The sequence below is a fragment of the Boleophthalmus pectinirostris genome, unplaced genomic scaffold, assembly GCF_026225935.1.
Source record: "Boleophthalmus pectinirostris isolate CB_2022bp ecotype Guang Dong unplaced genomic scaffold, ASM2622593v1 HiC_scaffold_6, whole genome shotgun sequence".
Classification (NCBI taxonomy): Eukaryota; Metazoa; Chordata; class Actinopteri; order Gobiiformes; family Gobiidae; genus Boleophthalmus; species Boleophthalmus pectinirostris.
Window position 1 is genome coordinate 18,349,978 of NW_026571447.1, and position 26,049 is coordinate 18,376,026.

At 38.3% G+C, this 26,049-nt stretch overlaps 1 protein-coding gene across 1 annotated transcript in view; it reads right to left on the reverse strand.

The window, feature by feature from the left end:
- Positions 1 to 26,049, reverse strand: part of LOC110171426 (intermembrane lipid transfer protein VPS13B) — a 289,785-nt gene that overhangs the window by 212,023 nt on the left and 51,713 nt on the right. The window contains exons 18-19 of the mRNA XM_055163864.1: positions 24,299 to 24,433; positions 23,359 to 23,538 (exon numbers count right to left, since the gene is read on the reverse strand). Of these exons, the coding sequence (XP_055019839.1) occupies positions 23,359 to 23,538; positions 24,299 to 24,433 (315 nt within the window). The remainder of the gene's footprint in view (positions 1 to 23,358; positions 23,539 to 24,298; positions 24,434 to 26,049) is intronic.

A 26,049-nucleotide genomic window follows, 5' to 3' on the forward strand; every position in this document is an offset into this window, starting at 1 on the left:
ACAGTTATTATCATGCCAGGCCTAGTTATCAGATTTTTTTGTTGAAGAGCAAACTAATGTGGCAAAGACAAAACTGACAGAGAAATGTTACATATTTAAATAAAATAAAATAACTATTTTTAAATGAATTATACTTAGTGTTCCAAATTATACTTAGTCTTCCAAGTACAACATTACAAATCTGACACATGTCACCAGCTGTTTTTTAATGATTTATTTTTTGCATGTAAACGGACACCAAAAATATGACGTAATCACTGGATTATCAGATTATATTTTTACTGGCCATGTAAATGATGAGTTCACCATAACAAATTAACTGACTAACAAGGAAAATCAAAGCATCAAGTGATTTTTTCTGATAACACTAATGAAGAGATATGGTGATTTGCTGAATGTATTTTTGCCTTTTCTGTTGAAAGACAAACACTAGAGTTGTATACAATACACTAATACAACAAGACCACTTATCCAAACTTTGCAACAAAAAATTATAATTACTATTCTCAGGCATGAAAAATGACCAATACTATGGGGTGATTGTGAGGGAGGGCAGGCTGGATATATAGTGATTGGAGGAAGAGGAGATGATGAGGAGGAAGTCTTTGAAGGTGAGTGTAGGAATAGCCGCTGTCAGAGAAACTCTAATCTCAGAGTTATGATCAGGACATTGAGCGTATCTAATGACATTCAAGCTTCACGTAGGTGCCTCCTACTGTCTGCTGACTCTATGAAGATGTATGATACAGGAAATGCAGGCAACAGACATACGCTAAAGGCTTGCACACAGGAAAAGGGAGCACTGATTGTACAAGCCTGATACAAAGAACAAACCACAATCCATCCCACTGCCTTTAAAGGGAAACCCAGATTACGTATTTGTCCCCTGTTGTAATCCCACGGTCTAGACTAAAGTACACAGAGGAAGCGGTTGGCTTTGGGAGCGTTTGTTGAGTCTAAGAAAAAGAATTTTCTAATGCATCACAGCGGTAAAAAAAAAAAAAAAAAAAAGTATATATATATATATATATATATATATATATATATATATATATATATATATATATATATATATATATATATATACACACTTTTTTTTTTTTTTTTTGACCAGTGGGCAAATCTCCACATGAAAATAAATAAATCATAAACTCACTGCAGTGAATAATCAGGATGCTCAGAATGCAAAGTAATTGAGGAATAATTATTGATTACTCAAAACCATTTACAATCAACTTGTATTGTTATTTGATATTTTAAAACAGTAAAAATCAGGTACATCATCTTCAAATGTTTGTATCTATTTCTTTACATAGTGAGTCATACTGGAGAAAACTTGGTCCCATAGTCAGAACCGCTTGGCTATTTTTATTAGAGTACCTTAGAAGCTGAACTTTTAATTATGAGTCAGTGACGCTGGTGGGAGCGGGTCCCTGGTGACTATTAGTGTCGGGAAGCAGCTCTTTCATCTGCTGATGTTGTATATGCTGTGAGGAGCGGAGAGTGCTGCTCAGGCCCACTGTGTTTACGGCCTGTTTATCTAAGTGGGCATGTGGGGGCCAGGGTCAAACCACACACAGCGAAGAGGAGTCTGGACCCCCAGAGGACCACTCAAACATGATGAGATTTTACTACTGCTGCTGGCTCTACAACTACTGCAGAGGCTAGTACAGTCCTGGGAGTGCGCCGCCACACACACAGGCCTGAGTCAGAGTGATGAGAGTTTGTTACTACTGTGCTGAGGCTAAGTGCCCCTGAAGCAGGAAGAGCTCTTGAAGGTTCCTGTGGACCTCAAGGGCTCAGAGGGACGGAGCGCAGGCTTTTAGGACAAGTATGTATACAGTAGAGTGCTACTTTAAATCTACTTCATTTATGTTAGCTGATGGAAATGCTAAACAAGCCAAACTGAAATCTTGGCCTCCTTCTAGCTTTGATTTACATTAAATGGATATTATAGCTTGAGAAACATTTTTATTTGGCAGTAGCAGTGGTTATATGAAATCATTTACAGAGTTTAACTGCAAAGATTAGATGAAGCGGCTGGGATAACACATACGTGACAGTACTAATATACAACACCTTTCTGAACATATATACAATAATGTAAAGTGATAAAAAGGTTTGAATCCAACCTTGATGGGCTACACTCCATAGCCCCAGTTCTCAACAAGTGGTTTCAAGGACCTTGTAGACTCCACGTATTCTTTTCATTAATGCAACACAGTTTAAATATATTTGGCAAATGCAATTAGCTCAAAATTATTAGCAAAATGAGGCATAGATTGACAGCTACAAACCACCTAAACCAGGCGAAAAATGTTCAGTACAAATTTCACTCTAAGTGTAACTACGGCTCTCTCATTCTAATTTGGACCAGTATTAGTATGCTTCTTGGCCTTACCTTAAACATGAGCTAACAAGTGAATAGAGTGGTAACACATAAGCAATGGCCAATGTGCATGTCAGATGTTGTGGTAATAGCTTGGCCCTCTTGCTGCCACCTGTGTGATCATCATCTCAAGACCTGCTCCTAGCACAGAGACCTGCTTTGTGTGTACAGAGAGCGGGAGTATGGGGCATTTAGAAAGTCACCAGCAAATCAAAGGCACGCAGGCCAGTTTGTTTTTTCACAGTACAGGGCGAGAGTTAAAAAATCGCCAAATAAAATAAACCTTTAATTTGACTGAAATTGGACACAACAAGGGCTGCTGTAAGAAAAGGCTCTGAAGTGTGATTTCTTGCGGTTTGAGTTAATCCTGATTGAGGAGGTCCTGAGTTGAAATGTCAGCAATATGAGACTAAAACAAAAATAATTACTTGCAAGGTTAATTAATAGAACTGACTAGAGGCAATTGGAACAGAAGAGGAGAGATAGATAGGAGAGAACTGGAGTAATATTGAAGTAAAATGAAACTTGAGCAAAATATATGTAAACCCTGAAGCTAATACCACAAGATTTATAAATGAGTAAATACGCAATCTGTATTACAAGGTCTGAGTGGTAAAACAATCCCAAATATTAAGAAGTGCTGGTATGCCAGTTTAAAACACTGCTCTTTCATCTCTGCTGTTTTGTCTAAAGTTGAGGGGGAGCTGCCTGTTACCAAAACATTAGTCAGCAACACCTGCACCACCACTAATGAACCTACAGCCCTTACACCTCAAATATTGATTTGTGGTTATTTTGTGTAGAGGTGCACTGATACAATACTGGTATCTGGTATCAATGCTTATATTGAATTTTTTTGAGGGATAGAATATTGGTTCTGAGCTATTGTTTTGTCGATATCTCATTTTGGTCTATAAATTGGTGTAATAAAATAATTAACTGGCCAATGTTCATTTTAAACACCTCCTAATATTGAACTTGCATTTTCCCAAAGCAGTTTTTTAGTTACTTTAAATGATAAAGAAGACTTACAAAATACATCTGTATCATTTTTACCATACGCTGTTTTGTTATTAGGATATTTTCAGTGTCAACCCTAGTATCGGTTGATATTGGGCAGATACTTAAAGCCAAAGTATCGACATTGTATCAGAACAGAAAAAGCTGGATCAGTGCATCCCTAATTCATCACATCCATCATACCACACATGTTGGATAAATACAGTGGGATAAAGTATAATCCCAAAATAATAAATAGTTAACTTCAACATTTGTGGATTTAGCTTTTGGACATTCCTTAGGAAAATACCACATGGAATACTCCTGTCCCCATATAAGAGTCTAACATGTCATATATTCTAGATGCGCAACTCAAAAAACTACATGTTAAAAGGTGCACTATATATCCATGGAGACACGCAGGTGACGCCAGGCCGTGTTACTGGTTGGATATGTGGATAGAAGTCATCAAAGGTATTTCTGAGCAATAAACACACTTGTAATTAAATAAAGGTAGAAACATAATATTAAAGTCATACTGTGGAACACACCAGGCAAATAATAATAACATCTCAACAGCAATAAGCAGGTGTCAGACCTTGCACCAGAAAAGTTACATAGTGTTAGAACAGTCCTAGAATGTTGCGATGTTTAAAATCCCAAAAATACGGTACATAAAAATGTAAAATTAGAACAAAGTAAAAAATAAATAACATAGACATTGCTTTAAAATGATATTGGGCATGTCTATGTAAACAGAGCAATGTCAGTATCTAGCAGAGCACTTGTCCAGAGCAGCCCCCACACCAGAGCACAGCTGTGGAGGGGGTTGCGTCCAGACAGTGAGTTCTGCTGAAAAAAAACAACATCCCACTTCAAAGCCTCTCCATTAGTACAACATTATTATCAAGCTTTATCCACAGAGCTACAAGTCTCCCTTCTGTTTCAATATGTCTTACATAGGGAGGCACATATCAACTTGTTTTGTCCACTTTACGACCACTATATTTAAGTGCTTTGCTCAACAATTCTACAGGATCAAAGAAAGACTGCTGAGAAAATGTTTAAATAAATAGTCAAATTTCCAAAAACTTACAGTAACCACACAGTCATTTTTTTTTACATTTTGGACTTTTGTATGAAATGTGCAAAAGAAATGCTCACACATTGTAACTTTATGATTGGAGGCCTGCCACCTGCTTATCCCCCAGTAAAAATGCTCCACAGTATGACATTAAGCATGTCTCTCTTGCATTTTTTCAATTACAGAATTTTGTTTATTGCTCATGCATATACTTTGAAAAACAAGCCCTCTGAGTGGTGTCACATCTCCAAGTTCCAGATCTAACCTCGAACTTGGCCTGGTAAAGGCACTTACTTTCCTCTAACAGATAAGTTTAAAGCTATATTGTGGAACACGGTGACATGTATGGTAAGTATGATGATGACTCCACCAGAAAAGTTACATAGTGCACCTTTAACCATACTTTGTCAGTCTCATTGAAGTTATATACAAGCGCATGTCTGTAGAGGAGAGAGAGAGACAGGCGTCAGAAACCAGCTCGTTCAATTCAATCACTAATCCATCCACGCAGATCCTTGGGGGCACATAAGTATTTCTCCTCTGCAAGTGCACTTTCCAAGCGATTACTCACTGGCCGTCTGCAGGCCCAATGCCTTTTGCAACAGTTGAATAAAGGTCGAGGAATGTGAAGTGAAGTGGGGCCCAATGAACTCCAGCTTCAGACACAGTCACTTGCTGATGTACACTGTGACCATGACAAATCCTGTGGTGGCTACAAAGCACAAAATCATATATATTCAGGACAAGTGATAACTTACTCAGCAGATGAAGACAAAGATACCATAAGTGTCGCCAAAAATAGTGAAATAACCTGAATCTTATTTTACATCATGTGAAAGATGAGATTAATTGTATATTACGATTTATCATGGTTGCATTTAAGATTAACCGGGATCAAGTGGGGTAGGCATCGATTAAAAATCTGTATTGTTTATCCTTGGAAGCTATTGTATATGTGCATACAACCACATATATATATATATATATATATATATATATATATATATATATATATATATATATATATATATATATATATATATATATATATATATATATATATATATATATATATATATAGTAAAAAAGTACAATTTTACTACATGTTATGATTTACCACAATATACACAACTATTATACATTATTTTCCACAAATTTTATAATATATATTTAATAATTTATAAGTAATTGGTTGCAGATGGTTGGAAACTATTGTAGCAACTACATGGGTATTGCTGAGATAAAACCTAATGTGTATGGCTTAAAGAACTCGCATTCATTCACTTTTAGAAACTGTATTTGCTACCACTGCCATTAGACAGAAGGACAGAACCACAGAGAAGACACATCACTACACAAATGACCATTCGTTCGGTTTACATTTTTCTGTGTGCTGAGAGTTCAACTGATACAACTACAGTTTTCCATAACATGAAATACAACTTTTTTTAAACAGGAAATTTGGAAAACGTATACCATTTCAGTAGACAATCTTTTTGAGTTAATCCCCTTCGGAAGCTCAGGGAAATGTGACGTGAAAGCAAAGATTTGGTTACTGTTGGCCTATGAGTCAATGCAGTATAATCTTGGTGGTGATGCTCATTTGGGAGTTCAGGCTTGAGGTTGGGTGTAGCCTCTTTTTCATCACAGGTCCAGAGTAATAAAGACCAGACAAAAGCTCAAATCAACCCATCTCTGATTCCAGGCCCAAGAGATGGTCAACACGCGTCCACAGCGCATTACCTAACTTATGAGGATTGTGTTGGGCTCATGTTTTGCATTGCTGAGAGGTCAGAACCCTGAAACAAAGTTGGATCAAATAGGAGATAGAGTTGCAAAATAGCATTCTCCACTGCTCATTGTATCCAAGACATGGAGCTGACCTGTATGATGTCATGTATCTCGCTGGGCAACAGCAACACTTCAATCACCACTTGGGCATGGATCACTCTGTACCATATGTCAGTGATGTTCAACACAGAGGCAGAGGCCTGCACTACCCATTTAGCATATTTATTCATGACTTAGCTTGAATTTTAATGTATTATTCAGATCTGAAGAAAGCATTTTCCAGGACTTTACCAAAATGCATTATCTTTTCTCACATCATGTCAGTAGCATGCCAGCACAGACTGTTTTTCCAGAAAACAAACCGTTTTTGTTTTTTGTTTTTTTTAAATCAATCATTTGTTCCTGTCTAAGTGCAGCTAAAAAGAGTGGAGTGAAGAGGCCCAAAGAACTGTCTTTCGTAGAGACAGGTAGCATTTGCTTCATTGCCATGGGTTCAAATATCAGAAGCAAGCTGTAAGCACTTATTTCTACAGTAATTACATTATTCTTTATTCTTGTTTTACATAAGTAACTTGGCAATAAGATGGCATCATGTGAATGCATGAAATAAATACAAAATAATACACGCACACACACTATATATATATATATATATATATATATATATATATATATATATATATATATATATATATATATATATATATATATATATATATATATATATATATATATATATATATATATATAATTTATATTTATACATACATACATACATACATACATACATATAGTGCACTTGTGGTTTGCCACACAGTCAATGAGGCAGCAGGGCAGGAACATTCATTCAAAACAAAATATATATATTTGAGACGGTCTAAAGTTGTGCTCAGTTGCTGTTGAGTCATCGACCAAAGCATCATGAGAGTAGACCGTGTTACAGACATGATTACTTTATGTGCCTTCGGGTAAAATGAGCACAACATTTTCAAATATGCTTCATTACAGACTATTACAACTGCATACACCCAGTTATAATGTAAGGCTTGGCACTGGAGAGTCTGGGGCTGGACATATAGACGAGCTGTGAGTAAGGTGCCTACAAGTACGCTTCATTCCTTCCATTCAGTGCAAACATTTTTGAGCATTTTTAGTAACTTAGACTTCATAGACTATGTTACTCAGTAAATGTGTATTTATTTTAATAATTTTAATTATTTCGACTTGAATAAATTAATAGCTCAAAAAGCAGCAAAACCTGTAGGAAAATTCAATTGGAGTCATGTCTAATAGAATTTAAAATGAGACTTTATAAAAGACAAAGAATACCTAATACCTTTTGCATCCTGACCTTGACAGTACAGACTCATCTTTCCTGAGCACCCAGCCCTCTATAAAGTGAAGGGAGGGTCACTGTCTGATGGCTAACCCATGAATGACCCACTGAAAAACATTTACTACTTTTGATTAGATCTGGAGCCATTAAGAACAAAGACACTCCTATGAGGGGTTACATCTTGAGATTCGATCACACCCTGATGTACGCTGCAAATGACAAGTGCAAAAGATAATTATCCACCGTAAAAATAAAAGTTATGCTTTTCATAAAGTGTGTGCACAGGCCAGATGTCACTGTGTCTTTTGGGGAGGAACAGCAGGATGTCTGCCTTCTAAAGAGTCACACACTGTGAGGGACTATGCGAGTTCAAACATATGGGTCAATCCAACTCTTACGTTATATCAGTGATACAACAGAAAATGGCGAAATACACACAAGGATGAAGGAGTATAACTTTTACCTGATATGCCAAAAGTCAAAGTTTAAAGTCCAGTCTAGCATTCTGCTCAGACAATAATAAAAATGGTATATTGCTGTATTTTTTACAAATGCTTTGAACTCCACACTATGATCACAGATTTAGATATATGTATAACATTAAGGATCTCTCTTTTGTAAAATATGTTGACGTTAAAATCGGCAACAAGAAATTGAAATCCACATCTGGCTGATAAGGGAGATAAGTATTGTTTAGCAAAATAATGATCCAAAAGTATTTGATTTTATTATTTCTATTTAGAAAAAGTCTCTTCCTTAATGTGAAACTGAAATATATAGCATTGAAATCACCAAAGATATAAGGTTCAAAAGTTCAAAACCCTCCAGCAGTTTCACTCAAGAAGGTTAAAAGTGAAATTTTACATTTTGACTATGTCGAGTTTCCATACATTTTGGAACATTTTAGAATCTCAAGCACCTATATGGACACCCACACACTTGCACCTCTGTTATCTCGGAGCATCTGTCTGCAGCAGGTCTGACAAATGTTCCAAGTGAGAAACACAATTAGTCCCATTTGGATTAAAACAGCCTGGACAGGGCAGATACACTCCACTCTGTCTCCATCACCAGCCCCTTCTGCCAAAGACTTAACGCCTCGTGCCCCTCGTCACCTCACAGCACTGGCTTATTTGACTAGAAAATTACCCCGCTCATGTTTAACAAATCTCCAATACTGTCATCACCAAATATTTATTTGCAGAACAGAGGCCACATTCCTGATCTTTTGCATAACATTAGCTCTAATGTCCATTTGCCCGCACAGCCACTTCCACAACAGACTCAAGGGTAAACATGTTTATGGAGGACTCACAGGTAGATCATATTCAGCCTCTGGAGTGGTGGACTCGGCTGAGTTAAAGTCAGTGGAGGGTAGAAAGAGGTTATTTGCATGATTAGGGTGGTTTCTAAACTACAACTGGGTGTTTATTTGTTTTATATTGTAACAAATTAAATTGACACAGTAATATTCCTTTTTTTTTCATAGAGATACTCTTATTATAGTAAGTAATAATTGTTGAAATAGATGAAAGATTGTTTAATTCATGTGCACCACAGACCAGTGGCCTTTAAAAGAGCATGACAAAAGGCCACAAGGGGGCAGTGATGTTACAAGGACCTGCCAAAGGTCAGCTGTTTCCTCATTAAAGAAAGTGGTGGCTGAAGTGAATCTCATCCAAGAAGAAATAAGCAAAGGGAAAAGACAGTGCAAACTTCTTTTTTTTTGCATATTATTTTTATGTTTTTTTTTTATTTGTTTTGTTTGTGTTCTCTTTTTCTTCTCCTTACAACTATAAGCCAATGTCAGGATAATGCGTTCCACATTTTGCCTGAAGAGTTGAACACTATTAAAGAGATCATTAATAAGCACAGTTCACCAATTTTAAAAAGTTTATCAAAATATTTTTATGACTAACTTTACAGAGACATAAAATACTCAATCTCATTGGGAAGGACGCAAAAACCTAGTTTGAGCAGGTCCCAGTGGAAGGCGCCCTCTATCCTAAACAGCCCCAAACTGTGGAGAATGTTGCAAGGCCTTGGCCCATGAACACAGATTCAAATCTACTAATGATCTTCAGACAGGCAGTGGACAATCACAACATCTGGGCCTGTATCACACAAACAGTTACTAACCACTAAATAAAACATAATTCATCATAGTTCAACGCTTACAAAGACGGTTTAATGCACCCCTCGCTGTCCAAATGGTCGGCTTCAAACACTTGTCTTGCTTCATACCAGCTGTGCCACTTTTTCTCCGATACTCCCATTTTGTGTGTTTGATTCTGTGCCAAGCCAGATGTGTACGCTCAGCCTGTTTACTCAATAGCAAACTCCTCAAAGTCTCTCTGCGTTGGATTATTTGGCCTGTCAGTTTCAACAGCAGCCTGCAAAGGATAAACCGCAAAGACAGTGGCCAGTGTAACATGGTTAGAGAGAAGCACGTATCCACGTATCCTTACTCCACCCAGGACTGTGTCATCCTGACTATTTCACGTGTGGTTAATGAACAATGCATTGTTGGTCAAAAATACAGTAATTCCACTAAACTCGATAATTGACATTGTTGATGACGAGTTCGGAGTCACGCATATAAAGCCCTGTCCGCTTCAATAATCAGGATTTCTGAGTCACTGCAGTTGTGAATAGAGTTTGCGATCCATGTTTTCAATTTACTAAAATGTTAGTTTCTTTTTCAATTACAACACTACATGCATTACATACATGACAAATTTGGCAGAATTCAGAAAGCAAACACCTTTTCTCAACATAAAAGTTAAACTCAACTAAAAAGTAATAAAGCTGAAAAAAAACTAAAAGTATAGATCAATTAAAATTAATACTTTAAAAAAGTTTATAAATAATGGCATTATTAAAATTGTAATTTTGTTTTGTAAACAATTATTTGAGAGGCTACTATTCTTTTTAACTAACTCTACTACTATGTTTCTTCAAAAATATGAAAGTGTGAAATTTTTGCAGTGCTACAGTTTTGCTGCTGGAGTGGGCCTGCTCTGTACCTGCTGTGGAGTGACACATATCTGTGTCTGAGCAGCGTCTCCAGCTCCTGCTGCTCTGGGTGCCTCTGCCCCACCTCTACCATGGCTGACCTCTTGTTCACACCTGGTATCAGGGCAGTGCTCCTCTGCACTCATATCACTGATAGCACTGATACCCTAGATACCCCAGATAGGACAGTAGCTCCTAAATGCCCCAGTGTTCACCCCACCACCTACTGTGTCACTTCATAGGACCTGCTGCATGTCACAACAGATAGTAGGGAATCACCTTTTAATCACAAGGAACTTGGATAAATTAGATAACACCATATATCACAATGAAATCAGGAACTCATTACAATGTAAGTAGTTGCCACAAGGGCAGTCTGTCACCTTCATACCTCAAAATATAAAACTTACACCTTTACCAAGAGTATTATCTCCTTAATATTTGAACATCATGGAAGTTGATTTTCTTTAAAGGAGGAGGTGAAATAACTGTTCAGGTGCAGGCACAGTAAATATGACTGGAGCCGCTTCTCTCTTACAGCCTCTAGTGTGGCTGCATGCATGTTTCTCCCTATGCTCCAGAGGAAGCTCCTGTAAAAGTCCCTGATAGCAGAGGAGCAGAGGAGGCTGATAACAGAGGTGTGAACAGAAGAGTAGCTTGTCACTGTAGGAGGCTAGAATGACGGACTGCCTCAGGTTAGAGGGCGCTCTGATGAGCAGTAAGCACAGGCCTGTCAACGTTTTCCAGAACCTCCTTTTTAATAATAAATGAAGTTCAGTGTCAATGCACTATCAGTGCTCAAGACTTTAGGAAATATCTTATGTAACATAATTTTAACAAGTTAATAATTTGATTAGTAGAATGGATTCTAAGTTATGTACTGTATACATTCAAGTATTTATAAATGTGTTTATAGTATACCATAGATTTCTCGTAATGACATTTATCTAAGGTAAACTGTATAACCAGATATCATTGTAGTAAAGGTAGAAGTACTCGTAATTCAATATGCATACCTATTAGAGCCTGATAACACAAGTATTGCTGCTAATCATATTGCTGTGTAGAGTCATAAATCTAACATGTGATAAGGTTTCTTTGCTTTAGCCCCTCCTGTCTGCTTCTTATCACACCCTTATTCCCCTCCTTACCTACACCCCCTTTCACATTAGGGAACGAGACGACAGCGCGACCTCTGACACCTTAATCAAGGGGCATTAAAGGGGCCTTTAAACGAACCTGACGGAGTGGGCAGATTGGGAGTGACGGGGCGACCGGCAGACTGGCCCAAACGCTCAGAGGGGACCAGGAGAGGCGCTGAAATGCTGAAGGCTGACACGCTGGAGGTGGCAAAGCGGTGGGAGAGTGTTGGCCATCACAGGGTTTAGAGATTAGCCAACCCGCATTAGTTCACTATAGGGGCCCCTGGCTAAGGATTGTCACACATCGCTTCGTCGCCTTCAAACTGGACAAGAACATATAGGAGTTAGTAAGAAGCCAAGCCGATTGAGATGAAAGGGCGAGTGTGGTTTAATGGCACTGAAACGGCGGAGGTCTATGGAGTTCAGTAACAAGATGATCCAGGGTCTGCCAAAGAGTGCTACATTAGGCCTCACATGTACAAAGGCACAAAAAGCTCAAAGACTGGGGGTATCGCAATAAGTGTTAAAGTTACACTGAAAAACATCCACCTACTCTAGTCAACAGGGCTGTCTAAAAACATAGTGATTTTTCAGACCAAAAAAAAAATAAAAATTATTCTTTGTGATGATACAAAGAAATTACATATGTCATAGTAATTTAATAACTTTAAGATTAGAAAGTAAGCTGACCTAACATTTTTCTTTAAAGAGTTGTCCATAGGTCCCTAGTAAAATATGTTTTAATAGTTTATTCATATTTCAGTTGATTTTAGTTGGATTGCCTTTACGGTACACTAGGTTGGTTATCATAGGCCTATATCTTTGTAGGATATGACTTATGTCTTATTATTCAGTAATTGATAGATGAACATGATCTTGGGAGCTCTGTTAAACAGGGGGAACGATATGGTTATCAAAAAAGTTAACTGGGATTGCCATGCATAAAGGGTAATTGTGTGGTGGCATAAAGTAGTTTCAATACTTTGTTTATTGTGATTTTAGTTTAGTGTGATTTTTTTGTAGCAAGATACAGTATTTCACTACGTTGTGTGTTATTGTGACAGACCAAATAGGGAATCATAAAAAAAATAAAGTGTTATGTTAATTTGCCAGTTTGTTGCCCACTGTTAAACCCAATGTTATTCAAAAGCATGATACTATGAAGTCTTGCACATTGGAGCTACAGCTTGCACCACACATGTAGGCGGTCATTTATCTCAATGTGAGGCATTGGACTGGATTTAGGGCCTGCACCTGGACTCATATCTGCTGTCTGTCCAAACCCAGGCCTCACTTTAACAGAGTGAGCTGATACTCTGGTCAAACTGAGGCATTTCTTTTCCCAATCTTCAGCGTTTAAAATCCCACTACAAACATGGGAATTTTGCAACACTTGCCTGAAAAATTGTGGCCACTAACAAGAACCACACCTCAAAACAAATAAAGGTAGTGCTCCCAAACTGCTGCTAATATGCCACTGAAAAGCAAGGGACTGATGGATGATGGCTAATTATGTATATTGTGTCAGCCAAATTAAATGACATACTTCCACATTATACCTACATGTCACCATCCTAAACACAGCATATCCACAGCATCTTTACCATGCAAACCAAGGCCTCACAGTATAATTGTAGGTGACATGGTGCTAACAGTTGAGAGTATCTTTTTCATGCATCGAAGCCTCCAGCTGTTGTTCTACAGAGTCACTTGGACATATTTCCTCTTGTTAAGTGACTTTAGTTTAGATCATGTTATCTGTGCCATAGAGTCAGTACAGGGGCCGCTCTAATGGCGCAGTCCACCAGGGACCAGGCTGGTGGTACAAGGTTCCCAGGCCTGGAGCGGACTCTGCACCTTGGCTGTGGATGTTGACAGGACTCATAGGAGTGTGGAACGTAGCCTCAAGGCTAAGTGTTAAACCACCTTCACTACCCAGACAGCTTGTGCAGTAAGACAACTTATTAGGCTAATACAGACTATTATTACGGGCACATTAGCAACAGCTTTCAAAACACAGGGTCATATTTCGTAGTAAAATGTTTTCCTTATTAATTTGTATAATGTGTGCATGGGTAGGTCATGGTGTGTTTCCATCCTCACACCCTCACTGATCTCATAAAGATATTAATGTCAAAATAATTATTAACCATGACATAATGACAAGTAGTGGTTTAGGTCAGCTCTATAGAAATCCCATCAGTAGCTAAAATGCTAATGTCGCTGATAAGGCATAAATGAAAAAGGGTGAACAAGTTAAATAAGCAACTTTCTTTTTAGTCAAATGGATTGCCATAAGCTATAGGTCAGCAAATGTAAGTTACAGTGTGTATTTGTGTTAAAGAAAGCATGAGCGGAGGATGTAAAGGGGAAACAGAGGCTGAGTGAGAGTGGTTTAACTCAAACACTGACAACTGCTCATAAAAGTTTAGTGCAGCTGAAGATGACCAGTTACATGGCCCTGCGTGGCCTTCAGAAACAGCTCGGCTCAGGTTACCAGAGGAGGCAGAGGGGCCAGGGGAGCGACATGCTCTCCTCACCTATGAGACATAATTCTCCCTGTAGCAGAGCCTCTGTCACAGACCACCTCCCGTAGATGGAGTTCCCAATCACCTTCAATCTATTCCCATCCACAGCTTCCATTAACATTCCTACCAAGCTGGCAGAGAGTAAACGGAGGTTAAGTGGGGTGAGAGCAGTGGGGTACGGAGGCACAGAGGATGACCCCAGAGAGGAGAGACTGATAGTGATCGAAGCACTGGGTTTCACAGCAGGACAGACCCGCAGCTCCTCTGCATCCTCCACTCCAGTGCACAAGGCCACACTAAATCACTGATAAATAACACCACTCACAGCACTGCCAAGGCTGTTAAGATCTGCAGTCATAAACTAGTGGGTGCAGGGAGGCCTTTTTCTATAAGTATGTTTTCAGTTTAGTAACAAAGTAAAAAGATTAGCTATTTTCAACACTGGTTTGAAGTTGGAATCTTTGTTGGAAACACTGGTTTGAAGTTGGAAGAAGCTATTGCAAAGGAAAAGGACAGTCATAAAATGTGGAGCTCATGTTTTAGCACTCTAGCAAAGAAAAATAAACTCAGAGAAACAGGAGGTGCTTTAGTAGCAGTACATGATGCAGATTTATCAGGGATGACCCCTGCAGTCCCAGGTCAGCAGTGGGCAGCAGAGTGGCCTGTCTGATATGAACCAGAGACCTTGAGCACCTACTCCCTAAACCATTACAGCACCTTCACACCATGACACTGGGGTTACAGCAGTGAGGAGGCAAACATTACAAAGATAAATCAGTATCTGGACTCTACACAACTGCTCACCCCACTATGTTACGAGTACTTTTTACCAACTCCACTGATAAGATGGGACAGTAACATTAAGAAAGTAGAAGAAAAATACTTATAAATAAGTGTTCTGAATTCAGAATTCAGTCAACTAGGCAACTTTTTTTAAGAACAGAAGAAGCTGCTTGGATGGGTGGCACAATGTATTCACTTTCTTCTTTTCTGATTGAACCTACCTGGATTACTGAGGAATTACACAGAGATGAACACTATTATAAAAAAATACATCCTTCTTGTCATGTTTAACAAAATGCATGAAACCCTACCCCTAACAAAATTAAAACACTCGTATATGCCTGCATTAGTAATACGATTTCTAGCCAGCCTGTATTTGTTTTATGATTAACTTATTTGGTAACTGAAACCATTTCCACATGAATAAAAGGTATAATTGGGAATAAAAGGCCTTGCAGAATTTATTGCCCAGTCAAGTATCATTTCAAATCCCAAATGATAAACTGTGCTTTTTAGAATTTAAAAAGTTTCTGAACTCAGGCCAGGATGCTAGAACATTGCCAACACCTTGTAACTGGTACTATGAGGGTCATGCTTAGGAATAAACCTGTTATATGGGAGAGTTTAACATCAGTGCAGGTTGTGTCACATTCCATTCCTGGCAGAGGTTCACTAGAAGCCCCCCCTCCTTTCCTGCTCTGGTTCCTACCGACTGATTCGTTTAATGACTTTTTTTTTTTTTTCTGGGAGACTTGTGAGAACCCTCTCACTTTGCCACAAACTGCTCAGCCCAAACCACCACCAAAAGCCCCTGGTCATCATTAACATAATTATCTTAATTAATTACATCTTTGCAAACAGCATTCAGCAACAATCCCCACAGCAGCATCAAAGAACACTTGCACAGACATTATTCATACAGAGTTCATGCTGTTTCTCTCTAGAAGTTTTACTCAGTGGCCCTATCATCGCTTATGGGGTGAATTTGGTACATCAGAAAAAAGAATAATAAAGAATCAGTAACTGGATGTAGAGCATGCAACATAGTATTAATAGTGTTTCCTATGGAAGCAAAGTACACCAGTATAATGAAAAAGTTTTTAACTTTATTCAAGGCAAGTTCAAATAAATTACTGTATTTTGAAGTACATTTTGCTTGATATATTCATTCATTGTTTATGTTACATTTTAAGTTGTATTTCATATGCTTCTAGTAATTACTCTACTACTGTGTGGACCCAGATTTCTGTGATTAATTGATGAAGCCTGGGAAAGTGTGCACCGCAGAACAACAAGGAGGAGGAGAAGGAAAATGGGAGAAAAATGAAAGGATGTCCTATAGTCCAGCTGTGGAGGTATGTGTCGACTGAGCTGTGAAGTAGTAAATGGGCTCTTCCCATTTTCACCAGTCAGTTTACTTATGACCACTCCAGTGCTCTGACAGATATGGGCCTTTGCTATTGACACTGGTCCAGTCCAGGCTCCACCGGAGACCCTCTGAAGTCAAGTTAGTCTGTATGCGATTCCAACATTGGCAACGAATCAATCAGTAACCAGCCTCTAATAATGTGATCCCTCTTATAGCTATAATAATAAGAGATGAAAGACAGAAGCATAGCTCGAGCAGCCGACTGATAAACTAGTGTTCAACTGGGAGCCACCACAAATGAATGTTTCATCCCCGTCAGCAAAAAGAAGAAGAGTCTCTTTCCCCACGGGACAGATCATGAGCCAGGCCAGTGTCATATGACAAGGTAATAAAACATCACTGACATGCATAAGCAGTCAACAAATGGTTAGCACCACTGTCTTTTAAGTGTGTTACAAATGTGTAATAAATTAAAAATAAAAGTGAGATCATTTAAGATGTAATGTGTCTGCCATCCATTTGAGTTTGGAGTTGTAGTAGTTGTAAAAGTAAAGACTCAAACTCACAGAAACTAGGGTAGCAAAAGCTACTGCACATTTTCTATCAATTTTGGAGTTAAAACAAAAACAAAACAGAACAAACACACTGATATTGATGAGCAGAAGTGCCAAAAAGCCACAATCGCTCTCCAACCTGGAGCCACAGATTTGCCGTTCCAGTGAGGCTGGTTGTTGTGATTGTACTGCATGTTCTCGATCTGACAGAGAGGAATGTGACCACCTTTGATCCAGTGACAACATTCAATTAGATAAGGTTAACTAAATTGACCTCCTCCACTTTACTACTTAGTAACAACAGGAGAAAGAGTAAACAGACTGAGTGACAAAACACCAGGGATCAACACTGGCCAGTGACAAAAAAATCACCCACTACACTGCGCGACTTCAGTGTTAGATGCTGTTCTGCCTCTGTTTACACTCTCAGGCCACTTCATTTACTCTACAACAACATGAGAATTTTGTATTAAAACTATTTTCAGTATGGTCCAAAAATATCTACATGACCAATCACAGAATCTATAGTGAGCTTATTTGTGTCCATAACAGCTGGTCAAAGCCTGATCCCATCAGATCTCAGAAGCTAAGCAAGGCTGGCCCTGGTTAGTACTTGGATGGGAGACTGCTGGGAAAATCAGTTGCCACAGTGGGGCGCCAGTCACAAAAACTGTTGTTGTGTCCTTGGGCATGGCACTTCACCTACATTGAGTAGTATGAAAGTGGTGTGTGCATGAGTCATGATGGTGTTTGGAGGGGCCGATGGCGCAGATTGGTAGTCCACTGGTGTGTGGAGTGAATGAATAATGCTCTGTAAAGCGTCTTTGAGTGTCCAGAGCTATATAAAACAAATTTATTATATTATTATTATTATTATTATTATTATTATTATATCCAAAATAATGAACCAATTATAAGTTAAGTTTCACACGTTGAAAACAACCAATTACCTCTTTCTCTCGCCCACTGACCTGTTATACTGATACAAATGCTTTAGAAGTCAAACAGAAGTGACCCAGAATGACCTCCTTCACACTCAAATACCTAATTGCCAACTCTTATCAGCCTATATGCCAACTGCCAGGATTCTATACAGAGAGGTTGTGTAGTGCTGATAATAGAAATAGATCACTGAATAATTTTGTGACACACAGGGGTTTTTGGTTCATGTAGAGTCTTTCTGTAACTACTAGAGAATGTTAATTAAATTCTAAAATTTTCAATATAATGTAATGTCAATATAATACTCTCCCCTTCCTAATGCTCTCTGATATACAGACATCGTATGGTCATGTGGACCCCCTTGAAAACGAGATGGTGACACATCTCAAGGGGCTTATCCTCCAAACAAATAAATTAAAATTCAAATGTGAAAGAAAACCACAGTTGTCTTTGTCTCAGTAGCCTGTTCACGTTTCATATTACTCAGAAATCACAGTAAATTGAAAAGACTTGTGGCGCTCCTTTCCCAGTTGACCTGCTTGTACGTTCAGTCCTGCCCCTTGACCACCTGCCTCACACTCTGGCCTGGCTTTAAGCACTGTGAGAGTGGCCTAAGTAGCCAGGCACTTCACAGATGAACAGCTCCAGTAATGGGCGCCGAGTGACCTCAAAAGCCTGTTCCCCTCAGAGGATCTAATCTCCACACACACAGAATGAATTTTAAAACACAAAAAAACTTGAGCTAAGGATGTAATAGAAGGCCTGTCACAATAATTACCCCATCGACTTATTGTTCAATATATGAAACCTGGAACAATATTTTGGGGGTCAATATTTATCACTACACTGGGAAATGTGTGGTTATTTTTTGACTATACAATAAGATTTAAGTCGTAAAAACGTTAAATTAATAACTTCTATGTAAACTAAGAACTAAAGTGTTTCAATCTGCTTTTTTTTTTTACTTCAGCTCATGATTTTTAATAGTTTTTGTGGTTTAAATCTGCTCTTGGGTTTATGTGTCAGTAACATAAATTTGTTCGATATTATCTATTTTATGTTCTATTATATCTATATTATTGTGACAGCCTTAAATAATATAGCAAAAAAGGTTAACATTAAACATTTGAAACAATTACAATTTGATTAAATGCAAAGCCCGAGGAAAAGACTAAACAAAAAAATTCAGTGAGATGAGCTTTGACAAGAATAACACTATTCACAATGTGTTGAAAGCACAACACTCTTTCTATAATGCTTAACTAAGTTACCATGTCCACTGCACATATTTATACTTGAGTTTCACACACATTTGGCAATTGATTTTATGAGAAATGAAACATAAGCGATGTGAAAGAGAGGAGAGCCTAATGGCATGGATCTCCACATTCACACCCCACTGACAAAGCCACTTGAACCCACTCACAGAAACAAAAGACTAGAGGAGTATGTGTTAGATTATAGTGCATGTATGTGTCTGCTGCACTGAGCTGCTCTTGTGTGAAGTGGTGAGATCAAAGTCAGGTGACGCCTCGCTTCCACCTGCTCTCATTTCTCTTACAGACTTCCACTGTAACATCCACCTGTCTCAAACTACACACCACACAGCACACAGCTATATTCAAGTGTCACATGAACTCAGGAGCTCTGGCACATAAGTTGAGTAGGTTTGTAACGCATTTGATGATAGTGGTGATAAAGAAGAGACAGTTGTACTCTAACACTACTAAAGCCAATTACTTGAACTATAATTAACACCTCTCTAATTATTCAGCAATCTAGACATAGTACAATGAAAAACACTACAATGAAATCTTATTAGTATGGCAAATTGATCACTTACAAAAAATCCATTGCAGCCTAGGTTTTTGAGTATTGTTGCTAGGACTAAACAGAACTACCAATGAATTGTAAAAGAGGGCAAATTCTCTTCTCACAACATTCCTCCTTCCATCTGTTTAATGACAAAAGCAACAATGGGAGTCTGAATTAAGCGAATAAATATGCTAAGTGTTACAGGCCCGGGAGATTCTCTCAGGATTCATTCTGTTCAGCTTTCATAAGTCGCCCCCAATATGTTTCAATGAAGATTAAAGATCACTTTGTTCCCATATTCCCACAGCTCCTGTGGTATGGTGAAGAGATCCAAAGTGCAGGCCTTTATGGAGAACATCTTTAACATTTGCTCTGCTCTCAGTGCGCTTGATTAAATGTAACATTTTGAGATGCTAGAGTTCTGAGAGGAGCATAAATCATTGTTTCGCAGCTGCTGGCGTGCCTGGGGAAAACACATGCGATCCTTCACTCTATGCCTCTCTATGATCCTGAAGCCCACCCGACCCGCAGCAGTCACACTGCTTTAAGGTTCTTTGGGGGAACACCTGCAGGCTGCTGCTCGGCCTGAAGTTCAGCACAAAGCCCAGCTCCTCACACGCCCTCTGCCCCCCACCTCCAAAACTGGCCCCTTTACTTCCCCTTAGTGTTCCCCATCAATCAGCTGTGACAGACCCAAGACCATACCCTATAGTCAGAGTCACATAGCAGCCACTGTCCAGGCCTTAGAATGATCAAGCCTCCTCGTGACTGATACTGGTCTCTGGGTGAGCACTGGTAACCATTACAGACAATGGAGCCAAAAACAGTTCTGGGCCTGACTGATCCATGTGGCTCTACTCTCCTCAGATTAACGTCACCAGTGACTTATAGATCTCATGCCAGTCAGTGGGATACAGACAGCAGTCCCGTAAGTGTTGGAGAGGAATGACAAGGGCTTGGCTCACAGCTACACTCATATGCAGGACTAACCTGTGCCCTCTGGAATGAGCCTGCCAGCCTGGATGTCTGCCCGCTGAAGATTAAAAGACAACTACCTTCATCTTACACATGTACAAGACACTTTTCAGTCCAAGGTTTTAGATGTCTTTATGGCTATTTCAGCACCAAACGCTTTGCATTAAGCTTTTTCTCATAATCATAGTAAGATTTATCAAAGAAAAATATTAACTCACTTAAATGGCATATACTAAGTAGCCATATTTGTCATGCTGATTTCATCTGGAAAGACTAAAAGACAGAGAGCATTATACTGTATTTCCAACCAGCTCTACAATTACATTATAATGACTATAGCATTTCAAAGCAGAAGTCTATTTAATGGTCAGGTTATTAAATTGCAAGTTTTGTAGACTGTTTTAATTTTTTAAATCAGTTAAGTATATAGGAATTCTTCAAAATATGAACCATGGTGTATAATGACTAACTTGGTCTCTGTGTAAAGTGCAAACTGGAATTTCTTTTTAATTTTCGGGTAAACACTGTGACAAAAAACAGATGTCATTGGCCCTATTTGAAAGGCATGTCATCTTTTTCCATCAAAGGGCAACATAATAGATTTAAATTCACACAATTGACATAGAACACAGTACTTCTATGTTAATAATCTGGTTTGCAGGTCAAACAACAGAAAATGTATTCATTGACAATTTTAGAAAAACCCGCCTCAGCCCATATTATTCAATCTATGTGGAGCAAAGCCTTCAAGATATTTAGTACAAAACTAAAAGGGTCAAATCTTCTTTCACTTCTCTTAAGAACCAAGATTCATTCAACTTCTGTGATGTGAAATCCAAGACCACTCCATCAAACACAGTGTGTACACATAGTAGGTATGAGCAAACAGACATGCACGGTGGCATTTGCTGCAAGATCAGATGCTCAAACCAGCTGCTTTTGAAGTACAGCAGTCTTACAAAACTTACAAAAGACAGAAGCGGATAAATCCATGTAAACTACAGTGAAAGATTGATTAGGTTTTAATGTGTCCAGTTAATCTTATTGAACTTCTCTTTATATAAGGGTGTGATAAATGGAGGCAACAGATACACATGGTGCAAATAAACACACATTTTGAAGCATATGCCAAGTGTTCAGACAATTGCCTCAGTGTTGGTCTTTGGGGAGCTAATAGTTCAGTCCCTTTGCTTCACCTTTCATCTCCAAAGAGAAAGACACATCCATCATTTCATTAAAACTACACTGTGCTCCTTTGCATGACAGCTAGGACATGTGCAGGGACCAGAGACATAGAGGCCCTCTGGGTTAGGATACAAAACACAGACACAAACACGCCCCACTACAGATGAACTGGAAATACAAAAATATGTTTTTGAGAAGGGCATATGAAGACTTCTTTTATAATTAGAAGAAATATCCAAAACCTTGTTAAATAGTTTTGAAAGTTATTTTAAAAAGACTATTGTAAGACTGAACAGACAGCAACATGTAGACAGAACAAAAAATGAAAAAAGTATTAAAGCAGTGAAAGAGTGCAGGCTTCCCCTGGTTCACATCTGCTGGAGATACAGTCACTGCTTCTGGAGTCGGCCCCCAAATACCCTTTCATTTTTACCTTTATCTTTCTCTCACTCATTCCTTGTTTTTCCTTTCAGTCCTGTCTGGTTTGTGTTCGGATCAGGTTTTAATATTCAAAAATATGTATGTCTTTATGAGCTGAAGTAATACAAGACACATGATCCTGACTCTAAGATGAATAGATATAAACTCGGCCTACAATAATTTACTTTCCCATCTTTTTTCCTCATGTTCAATTTATGTTTAGGTCATCAAAATAGAAAGTCAAATCTTAAGTTTCTCAACTATGACATATTGGTAGTCTACTTGCATAGTTTTCCAAAATAACATTCTATCAATGTCTTGAAATACATTTTAAGTTATGTACATGCTGGGACAAAAATTACCTGTACAGTGTAATGATCACAAGGCATAAAAGATATGAATGGACATCCAAACCAAAATTTAGGCGTACTGAGTTAGGGATGCTCCGATCCAGCTTTTTCAGCTTCGATACAATTATGATACTATAGCTTTAAGTAATGTCACTAACCAAAATCAACCAAAGCATTATATTTCCTTTAAATTATAATAAATTGAGACAAAACTGATCCAAATGTGTTATGTAGCTGTTATTCATCTCTGAGGTAACCATAGAACAGCCTTGTATAATTAAAAGTTCTAACATTGTGAAACATTCTGGGCCAATTATGACCAGTAAATAGTCTTATTGCATCCATTTTTATGTCCAACCAGGATATGGGCTGAAGCGATATTAGGCTATTATCCAGTTCAGCAAATATTTCAGGATCTGTTCCAATATTTGATACCAGTATTGAATCAGTGCATCCCTATACTGAATGACTAGGAAAAAAGGGCAGGGAAGAACCAATTACAGTGTCTAAAAACATCTGTATACTTCCTTTTGTCAATATTTGCCACACATTTAATCCTTCATCTCTCCAAAAGCTTTGTGAAATAAGTGATTGTGATGATGGATGTGGTGGAAGGAGCATTGGACACATAAAAGCAGAGGGAAAGCAAAGTGAAGGAAGTCATTTCTTAACACTTCTTACCGGAGTTCCTGCAATCATCTGCGTGGTGAGGGACCTGCACAGAGAACGCCAGCAGGTCAGGGGCCAGCAGAGACTCGGGCTTGCGGATCTCATTAAGCCAGCGGCTCATGTGCAGCTCTTTGGTGTCAGACGGACCCTGGATCAGAGGAACCAGTTTCTCCTTCACCCCCTCTCCCAAGCCTGGACAATGCATTTGGAGCGTTCGTGAGTTGGAGAACAGTGATGAGTGACATGAGGTTTGGACATGTTATTGTAAAGTTGGAGGAGCTACCTGAGTGATGGTCAAAGTAGGGATCTTACAGTATCAAATGCTAGTGTGAGAAAAATCTTTTTTACAATCGAATTACAATTATTCATGATTAACGGTATTATTATTATTATATATTATTAAATCCTTAATTCACAGTGTAACCGATTGCCATTACTGCAACATATGACCAGGTTTATGAAATAAAACTTCCTGAATGAAATTTAAAATGAATTTGACATGGCACATAACATTTAGATTTATGTTTTTTCTTACTGTATTTACAGGTACTTACTTATATGTTTTTATTGTTTGTTTGTTTGTTTGTTTATTTTTACTTATTTTTGCTTCTAAAATCCTGATAAAATTTTCACAATCACCATAAAAATCATGTACCATAAAAAATATATGTTTATTACATATATAACGTATGTATTTTTTGTATGCAAGTTTTAGTAATAGTTTACTAATTGACTTACTGACATTTCAGTTCATTTCAGTTGTAATATTACTCAAACAGATACACACATCTTTAGCAACTTGCCATACTTCATTCATTCAGTGTATGGTGGAGTGAATAAAGGATTGACTTAAAGTATAGGTAGAGGAGGAATCTGGTCACTCCTCGTCTGTGTGTCTGTCCGTCCTATACAGTGGAGCAGTAAAGTTTTAACTGGCCACAGCTGCACACACCTGGAGTCCTGGCGCACACTTTTACGGCTCCCACGGTCCCAGACGCACATTTCACCGTCGCACGACTGCACAGCTTCAACTCCAGGTTTTGGAGCGAGCCCTCGAGAGTTGGTGACAGGCCTTGAGATTTCACACCTAATAAAGAAAAAAACACAAAGCGAAAATGAAGTGAGGTCCAGCACATTTAATAGCTGCTGCTGGTGCTTCTCTTGATTGGCTCCTAATTGGTCTTGACCCAGTATTTCTTAGCTGAAACAGGTGGAGCAAAGATTTTACTACAACTGATAATAGATGAGAATTTTATGATTAGAATGCAAGGGCATTCCACAACAGAAGTTTCCAGGAAGTTATTACACACACATATTTTACAGTTATAATCAATGTATGAACAAATTAATCATGAACATGCAGCACTTCATGAAAAACCTTATTTCTTAGTCTCCAATTATAAAAAGAAATTAAACTGTTAAACTATAAAAATTACAGTTAGAGAGTCCATATTATGCTATTTTCTAATTTATATTAAATTTCCTATATTACACAGAATTGACTCTTGTGAGCTTTTTAGTGTTACTTCCTCAAAAACATACCAGGAGTTGTGTTTTGTTGTATTCACACATGTTTAACACACAAATTGTGCATATATAGGCTGAGTTCTTTTCTTAAATGGAAAACACTCTGTTCCACCTTATGATGTCATTTGGTAATACAGTGCTTCCCTGGGTTTTTAAACCCCGTAACAACTTCACTGGAATCATTTGGATACTTCAGCCCTACAACTGTCAAGCTCTATTGAGCTAAAAGTAAATAATAGGTGTTAACTTGAAAACCACCACTACATGACATCACAGGGTGGAACAGAGCATTTTGAGCTTTGGAGATGTAAACAGCCTAATAATAAAGCATTACTCAGACATGTGTGAATGAAGCAAATCACAACTCTGGATATATGTTTGAGGAAGCTCACAAGAGTAATTTCCGTGTAATAGAGGACCTTTAGTCAAACAAAAAAGGTAAAAAAAAAAAATGTATGTATTGTGTATTGTCTTGTCATTTAATGATAAGGACAAAAGAAATGAGGAATGAAAAGAGGAAGTCTGCAGACACACAGACCAAAGATCATTTAACCCAAAGAATTACTGCCAATTGCAGAATTTTCTAAACGCTGACTTCCCTTCTCTATCCCAGACAAATTAACCAGTATCCTCCTCACCTGCCTGTCTAAGGGGCCTCCAAGGGGACACTAATAACACTGTTTATGTCTCGCTGCCTACTGCTTAATCCACCTGAGATGTGGACTTGCTGTTACATTATTGCATTGCACCCAAAATGCACAATTTATTTTCTATGGTAAAATGTAAAAAAAAAAAAAAAAAAAAAGGTAAACACAAAAAACAAAAACAAAAAAACAAGGTAAAAATTTTTAAGATAACATGCTGATACATATATTTCCTCTACTAAAAACTAAAACTCCCTGTTAAAATACTTTGGAGATTCATATCTTGGACATCAGAGGCTGGCCTGTTCTTTAGAGTTGGTGGGGTATCACGATAACAGAGCCCAGGCCACGTAGATGTCCTAAAGGGCACGGTGCACCTGCTGGGGGTGGTAGCAGTTTGGCAGTTGGGGCCCAGGACAATGTTTTGACCAGCTGTCCTGACTATAAAAAGTATGGTACACAGGAAGAGAGAAAAGCAGTGCAAGTTTCTCAGCTTTTATTCCGTTTTGTGTGTGTGAGAAGCATTAGTAAC